Source organism: Fukomys damarensis, unplaced genomic scaffold (genome assembly GCF_012274545.1).
Source record: "Fukomys damarensis isolate Sample0158 unplaced genomic scaffold, DMR_v1.0_HiC HiC_scaffold_30, whole genome shotgun sequence".
NCBI classification, from domain to species: domain Eukaryota; kingdom Metazoa; phylum Chordata; class Mammalia; order Rodentia; family Bathyergidae; genus Fukomys; species Fukomys damarensis.
This window is the reverse complement of record NW_022900942.1, coordinates 31,738,879-31,747,547: the sequence shown is the minus strand read 5'-3', so window position 1 is coordinate 31,747,547 and position 8,669 is coordinate 31,738,879. Positions and strand designations below refer to the sequence as shown.

Here is an 8,669-nt window from a genome sequence, read left to right as displayed (position 1 = left end):
TCTTTTGCAAAAAAAAAAAAAAAAAAAAAAGCCCATTAATCAAGGTGATGTTGATTGTGTTTTTTGACTTTGATAGAATCCTAAGCACTGAGTTGGTACAGAGGAACATTAGAGGGAACACTTAATATTAGAAAAGGTTATTAAAGTGTTTAAGAAACAATGTACATAGAAAATGGCCTGAGAAATGGACAGTTTTATATCCTTCATCATGATAACATTTCATGTCACACATCACTTCTGGTATGGCAATTTCTGTCAAATGAAAACATTGTGGTACGTTGTCATCCACTTTATTCACTAGATCTGTCACCATGAGATTTCTAGCTCTTCCCCAAAAGCAACATGACCATGAAAGGTAAAATGCTGTGAATCAATTCAGGTCATCAAGCCAGCCACAAGAGTGTAACTAAAGATACATTTAATGAAAGAGGACTTCCAGTTCTGGGAGGCAAGAACAATAGGATATGTGTATCTGAAGTGAAGGGGAATATTTTGAGAAAGAATAACAGCAATGTGTCTTTTACTGTAATTTTAAAAAACATTGACCATGTATTTTGATCAAACCATGTATATCCCTTGCAATGGGATTAAATATCTGGACATTCCTGGGAATGCTATATAATTATTTCTAATATTAAAAAGTAACAAATATTATTTTCTGAGTTTTCTGATGTTATACATATTACTTTTAAAATCGTACAATGACCTAGAAATATAGACATGAGAAGAAAATACAAAATGAAGGAGCTTAAAAAGAAAAAAAAATGGACATAGTTAGAAAATAAGAAATTTCATTATATAAGAAAGGGAAAAATCATGTAATAAGTGAAGAAACTACAAATGATTAAATTATAAAACTAAGAAAATAAATGAAGAAATAAATTGAAAAAATTTCCTCAAAAGATGTTGCCTAAAAGCAGCTATTTTGACAACTTTAATGTGTTTCTGAGTAGATATTAAGAGAAAAATGTTTTAAAGCTAAGGAATTAACCTACCAGACACTTTGAATAAACAGGAAACTGGAAGAAGAAAAAAATGAAAAAACAATTCAAAATTTTATTTTATTGTTTCATTTGAATGTTTTTTTCCACTGGATTGTGAACTAGCTTGTATTTCTTACTGTATGAGGACTTTATGCAAAGTACTCAAATAATATGATAAAGAAAATCATAACAATATCAAAGAATAAATAGGTCACCTACAATGGGCCCTTTATGAGCTCTGCAACTAACAGTTCTCTTTAATGTTTTTAAAAATCTGCTTGTAAAAAAGGATCATTTCACTTAAATGAATTATGTATTTTTAAAATTTGTCTTCAGTACTATAAACAATAAAATAGTTTTTGTAGAAAAGAAGTTGAATATGTGTATGTGTGAGAATGTTTAGCAGAACAGTATTAGATACTCAACACACTTTTGAAAAGATTCAAATTTAAAAGAACCTAGTACTCTATTGTTAGAATGTTGCTGTTTGATTCAGTATTTGTTTAATCCTGTGATTTTTTTTGGCCCAATGTCAAATCAATCAATTCCTAAATTTATATAATGTTTCTAATCAGGAATGATATCAAGCAACCCATATTTTACATTTAAAGTTGACTCTAAAGAGTGATAACAAAAGATTTAATATTTAAAAAGAACATATATTAAAAGAATAGTGTAATGGGGCAAATACTCTATATCATAAATATCCTATAAAATAAGTAAACCACAGGTATTGTTTTAAATTTTCTAGAAGCCACATTATAAGATATAAAAATAAATGAAATATATTTTAATAACTTTCAATCTAGTATTTCTAAAATACTATCATTTCAACAATAAGTGTTAAAAGTTGTCAAGAAGATAATTTGCATTCTTTTTTATACTAAGTGTTTGAATTTTCAAGTTTATAAGAGAAACAGACTGAAATTTGAACTAGCCACATTTTAGGAATCCAAGAGCTATGTGCAGTCAGCAATGGCTGTATTGTATAATGCATACTGTATTTGAAAATAATTGACCATGTAATCAGCTCACTCCACTTCTCTTCGTATATCCATGTATGTGTATTATATGCATGCTGTATAATAGCTTGTTCAACCAAACTGGTTACTTTCAGTCCTGTTAAGCCCCATGTACTGTATGGCCAGATCTTTCCCTGACATGCTCTGATTTCATTACAAAGCTCATGCATTAGCACCATACGTTGTAAGCATTTGCTTCACTGTCTGGAGTGACTCTGTGCCTATCTCCTTGTGCAAATTCTATCAGTGCTCTTTTGGGACCAAGGAGATTTATTAAGCAGGATTGTATATACATCTCTGACCATGGTACCCAGTGAAATTCTTGGCCTATGCAGAATAGAAATCATAGCTCAGATCTCATTGGCTCAATAATTTATTCAATCAAATGGGCTACTCAAAAATACCATTTCTGTATTTCTCAAGATAAACTGTATGTCAACAAGTGAATAAACTAATATTTATTGAACACCACCACTGGAGAGCAGTAATTTATTGTTTCTCCCCAGAGATTCACTGAGGCAAGCCTGCTATTCCCGTTTACATATCATGAGACTAAAACACCAAGTATATAAAAAACAAAACTGGAGTTCAGATGAATACCACCACCTCAAGTGCTCTTTCCCCCATATTTCCCCATGTAGTTGACCAAAACTTACATGGGATTTTTTTTTAAATAACATAAGCTCCTACATCTATTCTAAATAGTAAGTAGGAGATCTATGTTAACTAAGAATCATGTTACTTCTAATTATATCACACTAGTGACTCACAGTGAATTACAGATAGAGATAATGTATCCACTAAGATTTCTATCATTTAACCTCATTTTATCCAGTATTTAACTTATACTGTAAGAGTCTCTTCGCATCACGAACAACACTAGCTCTGTCTGGGGGCATGAAGTTTCTTTCCACACACGGACTAAAGCCATGATTCTTAAAATACTTCTTGGTCAAAGCAAAGCCCATCAGGTTCCTAAAAATATATATCTATGACATGTTAAAAAAAGATTTTAAAAATCCAGTGATATAAATTCTGCTCATATCTTGAAAGGTAGCCTTATCAAAAGAAAAAGAAGCTAATGTACGGAACGTGAGCTACATGCTAAATACTATGATAGACATAAAATACGTCAAAAGGATGCTCAGAATTGCCTATGAAAGAGCTCATTATGATCACTTTATAGATAAGGAAAACTATGCACCAGAAAAGTTCACTAACTTGTTCAACCAGAGCTAGTCATTGGTACAATTTTATTTAAACCAGGATCCTTTTGACTGTGAAACATTTTCTTCATCACAGGGAAAGAATCCTGGAACAAGGTGGAATCATGCATCACTACCTCCTTTCTTACCAGCATCTTCATTCAGTGAATATCCTGGAAGGACAGCCCATGTGACAGGCCACTGGGACTTGAAAATCTGAGTGATTCCCACCAGCCATCAACCCCTGCCTTGCTGAAATGAACATATCTTTATTTAGCACTAACTCTTTGCTCTGATTCTCTCCACAGGTGTATGAACAGGATGATTTGAGTGAACAAATGGCAAGTTTGGAAGGGCTAATGAAGCAACTTAATGCCATCACGGGCTCAGCCTTTTAATGTATATTGCCGAATTTATGAAGTGAATTTTCTGGGAGCTTTGCCGCATACCAATCACGCATAAACAGCACGCCTATGTCCAAAAACTCTAACCGGTGTACAGGTCATCATTAGGACTACACAGTTAAGGAAGATCCTGAAACAGTTCAGAAGGAATGTGCATCCCTTCCTTCATAGCCATCAGGAATCATAAATGGTGACTATGAGGTCCCTAAACAGAAGCAAGATGCATCTTCACTGCAAAATCAAAGCTGAAGCTGCTAGAATAGTCCTGGGTCTTTTCGTCTGCAAAGACCAGTGTTGTAACTAATGCCGATGTTTTCTTTCATCAAGGCCTGTCGTTTTATGTGTGGGTCTAGTCTTAAAAAAAGGCAAGTGCATTATTTAAGCCTGTACCATGCCATGGCAAATCAGTGCAAGCTTACTATTTTGTTTTCCAATTTAAAGTACAAAGCACTCGTGGAAATTCTCTCACTCCATCGCACCAAAAGATTGGATGTTTGCCTGACAGCACAAAAAGTAAATAAGTAAACAAAAGACAGCAAATACTTATGTTTTAATTCAATCATTCATCCTGCACAAGTGGCAGATATTAGCAGGTGGTGGTAAACTTCACCAATTTTAACAAGTATTTATAAATCCACCCTTGGTTAACATTTATGTCTGAAATATAGGGACATAAAAATCTGCAAATGGTGGCATCCTGCCAGCAGCAGCATATTTCTAGAAAGAGGATACAATATGCAATCTTCTCAGACACACAGTAATTATGTGCTTAAGCTTGTAATAGGACACTTTTCAATTTGGGAGGCTTCTATGCCATATGCACTGTGATGATATTTCAAAGCTTCACCGAGGCATCTTCAGGAGTCTGGCTGGGAGACTTCTTCCTGCCCCTCCATCCTATCCCTCCCTGACTCTCCTTGGCAAACTAGCCAAAGGAAAAATGGCCAGTTCCACATATCATGTGGATTTCTTCTGTCTCTTGTGTCCCCTTGTGGAAGTGGAAGACTTCCTCTTGAAAGCAGCCCCAAAGGAGGGGAAGGATCAAAAAAGCAGTTTTCAAGTTTTCTCTTGGGTGATGCCACTTCCACCCACAGCATCCTGAATTATGCCAGGCAACACTGCTAAATGTTAACCGCCAGGCCTTGTTGCCAAGGCACCTTCCATCCATCCCATGCCTGTGCCAGATTTGGGGAGGAGCAGAGGGATGGATCCCACTTGACACTTCTGACACATCATAAATCCAGTGGGTACTTTACATAGTCTTAAACTGTGGGCTAGAATTTTAAACTTCTATTGCCACGTTATGTACAGCTTGTACCTAACTGAAATTAAGAACATTTTGTGTGCACTCTTTTAGTTTCTGAATTTTCAGCTGCATTTGGAGTTAATCCCTGTTTATGCAGCCAAGTCGCCAAAAGGAAGCTAGTTTGCATATTTATCAGTTAGGTGACTTGAAAAACCAATGAGAGAGTTTCAGCTGAATTATTCCTTTCAGCTCTGCCTTTGATTTCAAGCTTGAGTAGGTCATAATTTTAAAAGAGCATGAGAAGGATAGGATCTTTACAACCTAATAGCTCCTTTTATTAGGTGGGTAATTATATATGAATCCCTGAATGAAATATTTTGAGCAAAATGGCACTGTAACAGAAGTAATAATTCAGATTATTTTTTTACAGTTTTATGTCTGGAAGGAAATCTGGTGTCAAAGAGAGGGCTTGTTCAAATGGTTCATTAGAAAGTCCGGTCCATTTGCAAAATTGTTCCTTCAACAAGAGTACTTGTTCAATTTAGTAAGATTTTCTGGAAGTCCTTTTCAACAGCTATGTGACGTTATTCTATGGGTCAGATTCCTCTTGTTCGGTATCAGGGCAATTAGGTAGATAACCTAATGACGTGAAGTGAGGTATTTCTAACATGGCATCAGATCTTTCAGTATCAATAATTCATTGGTTCGAAAAGAAAATATTCGCTAGGCTAGCCTAACTTTTCAAGTCTCTACAGAGGCCTACCAAAAATGCACGAAAGTATTCATGAACAAGAAACATTCTCTGAAGGCATTGGACACCCTCGGGGTCATGTTGGTGCTCCAATAGAAATGAGCTACAAATCTCAGATTTCAGAGAGAGGGTCGTGGAGTCAGTGTGTTCAGTAGAATCACAAGAATTAGCATATTCACAAAATTAAGTACTCCTCTAGTCAAAGCCAGTAATTTCAGGAAGTGAAACTTTTTTTAAAGATCCATTAAAAGTTTGCTGTATGTCTACAAGGAGAGTTGTAGTTCTACCACGTGCTCTTGAAACTTTCTTCGTTAAATAAATACAGTGGTTTCTTTTAGAAATTGTCAATGCTAAGAAGTCCCACTGCCATCCCTTGAATATAAAATAGGATCCATCTAAATATTCTCAGGAGACTCTCATGTCATTTACCTGATGATTTAAACATGCAACAAATTCACCACAACTTCTCTATAACTCTGTTCCGTATACCTTCAAATGGCTCACAGGTGTACAATTACCCTGCCCAAGTTTTCAGGTAACTTTTTAATTTTCTGGTCTCCTGATCTCTTGACAAGGATGTATCTGTGAGCACCCTGAGAGTGCCTCTGTTTCACTCCCAGTCTAGTTGATGGCATCAGGATTCTTTAAGTTCATAAATCTCTCTGACTCCCATTGGGCAAAGCTTGACAGCCAACCAGGAGCTCTGCCCCCAGGACTCATTTCTCCCTGAGAAAGAAGAAAATAAGATTTGGCGGGGCATGGTAAGGCTTCTCCTGCACTGAGCTCAACTATCAGACAGGAGCCTCCTTTTGAAAAAGTTTGGTATTTTCATCTGTATTTCATTCTGATAAGAAAGCTATTTTCATTCCTCCATAAATTTCTGCACATATTAAATTCACAAAAATATGGCACACGTGTGTAATCCCAGCCCTTGGAAGCTGAGGCCATGAGTTGAAGCCCAACCTGGGCTACTTAGTGAGTTCAAGGCTAGCCTGAACTACATTGCAAGGCCTTATCTCAAAACAGAAGCTTTAGGTGCTAAGTATTATATTTCAAAGTTCTTTAGCTGGATGTGGTGGTGCATGCCTATAATCCCAGCACTGAGGAGGCCGAGGAAGGAGGATAGCCAGGAGTTTGAAGCCAGCCTTGGCCAGACAGTGAGTTCAAAATCAGCCTGAACTACACAGTGAGACCTTGTCTCAAAAAAAAAAAAAAAAAAAAAAAAAGAAGATAGCTCAAAAATAACATACCAAATATTTGTATATTTGTATGATACTCTAGCTAAAAGTTTGCTATGTCTTAGTGATTCACATTCAGTAAGCTGGCCAAAGCTACTTGTTTGTACAACAAATCTATAAGCATCTAGAATATTTATGTAATGTAATTTGGGCCTTCTAAAATACATACTCAAGGGCCAGGGATTTAGCACAGTGGTGCCAGTGCCTGCCTTGAAAGTACAAGATCCCAAATTCAATCCCTGGTTCCAAAATAAAACAAAATAAAATAAAATGCTCAGTGAAACAACCTGAAAAAATACTGAGCTAAAGATGCAAACATTGGTATTATTTTAGGGGGTGGGCATAACATTAGTTTCTTTAAAATAAGGATTGCTGAAAATGAGGTGTATATTCAGTCCCTGCCCTGGCAACAGCTACAAAAGGAGAGCATACCCTATTAGAGTAGGGTCAGGCGACATTCTGAAACTAAAGTTTAACACTGATTCCCAGTAAAGACCCTCGTAGGTATAGGTCTTTCTAAAAGCCATCAGAGTCTGTGCTTGAAGTTGGTTTTTGAAACTTATACATCATCAGATGCTTCCGCTTGCTATAAACACTTTTAGACCATCTCCAAATGGAATGGAATGTGTCAAACGCGGCAGCTGGACTCTAGTTCCAACAGAAAGAAACCTCTAAAGAGGTTACCATTTTAGATAAAATGTAACCCAGCTCGAGACATTTGATGGCTTTGCAATGTTCATTTCTAGTCAGTGAAAGAAAAGAAAATAAACATTTCCAAGTTTGAAACATATTTAAAGAAACAAAACATCTGAACTTTCAAATGGACTTGTGAGAGAGATGCTTTGCGTTCCTCATCCAGCCAACTTCCTACAGCAGTGGCTGTTTAGAAGGACGCATGTTAATGTCCCATCCTGCTTTTCATCACATTCACAGCACAGATTCCAGAATTGGGTAGAGGAACAGAGGCAGTCACATCCCCCGGTGTACTTCTCTCTTTTAAAAAATTCACATTCAAGCAACATTGTACTCTTAATTTATAGTTAGTGACTTTCAGAAGTCATTTCATTTTGTGCAGAAAAGTTTCTCATGAGTCCAGTGTCCTAAATTAAATTGGATTGGCCGGGCGTGGTGGTGTATGCTTGTAATCCCATCACTTGGGAGGCTGAGGCAGGAGGATCACTGTGAATTTGAGAGCAGCCTGGGCTACATAGTGAGTTCCAGGTCATCTCAACTACATAGTGAGACCCTGTCTCAAAAAAAACCCCAAATAAATAAATAAACAAATTAATCAATTCAATTGGATACCTTAGAAAAACATAAAGAGGTGTACTCCATGACATCCCAACCCACTGAAAGATATGTGTCCCCAGGCTTCAATATACCTTGCTATTCAAATACCTACTTCCAAAGTGAATTGATTCTGAGAGAAAATGCCTGAGTATTTCCAGTAGGAGATCAAATATCATGCCCATATTGGTAAAAGATTTCTACCACTCTGACCTTTCCTTTGCCACTATTGGATAACACACATAGCAGACTTCCAGTTGCACTCTGAAGGACTTTTTTTCTCTTGCTCTTACTAGAGAGGCTGTGTACATTGCCATCCTGTAATTTTTCATTGGTAGGAGAGCAACAGCCAAACTGTACGAGATGTCATAGACACAGAGTCATGGACCAAGGGATCTCACTGTGTGCTGAACGTGTATTTTCAGATGCAAGAAAGAAATGTTGGAGAGGAGGAGAAATGCTGTTTTTTATTATTGTAGGGTAAACCTGGCAATTCTGAACTTTGCGAATTGTCAGATGGTATGGGGGAAGGG

At 36.7% G+C, this 8,669-nt stretch overlaps 1 protein-coding gene across 3 annotated transcripts in view; it reads left to right on the top strand.

Annotated features, from left to right (window-relative positions):
- The window catches only part of Dcc (DCC netrin 1 receptor), a 1,126,179-nt gene extending 1,119,613 nt beyond the window's left edge, over positions 1 to 6,566 (top strand). For all 3 annotated transcript variants that reach the window (XM_033757479.1, XM_033757478.1, XM_033757477.1), the window contains exon 29: positions 3,519 to 6,566. In XM_033757479.1, coding sequence (XP_033613370.1) covers positions 3,519 to 3,608 — 90 coding nt within the window. In that variant the 3' untranslated portion in view covers positions 3,609 to 6,566. The remainder of the gene's footprint in view (positions 1 to 3,518) is intronic.
- The last annotated feature ends 2,103 nt before the right edge of the window (positions 6,567 to 8,669 follow it).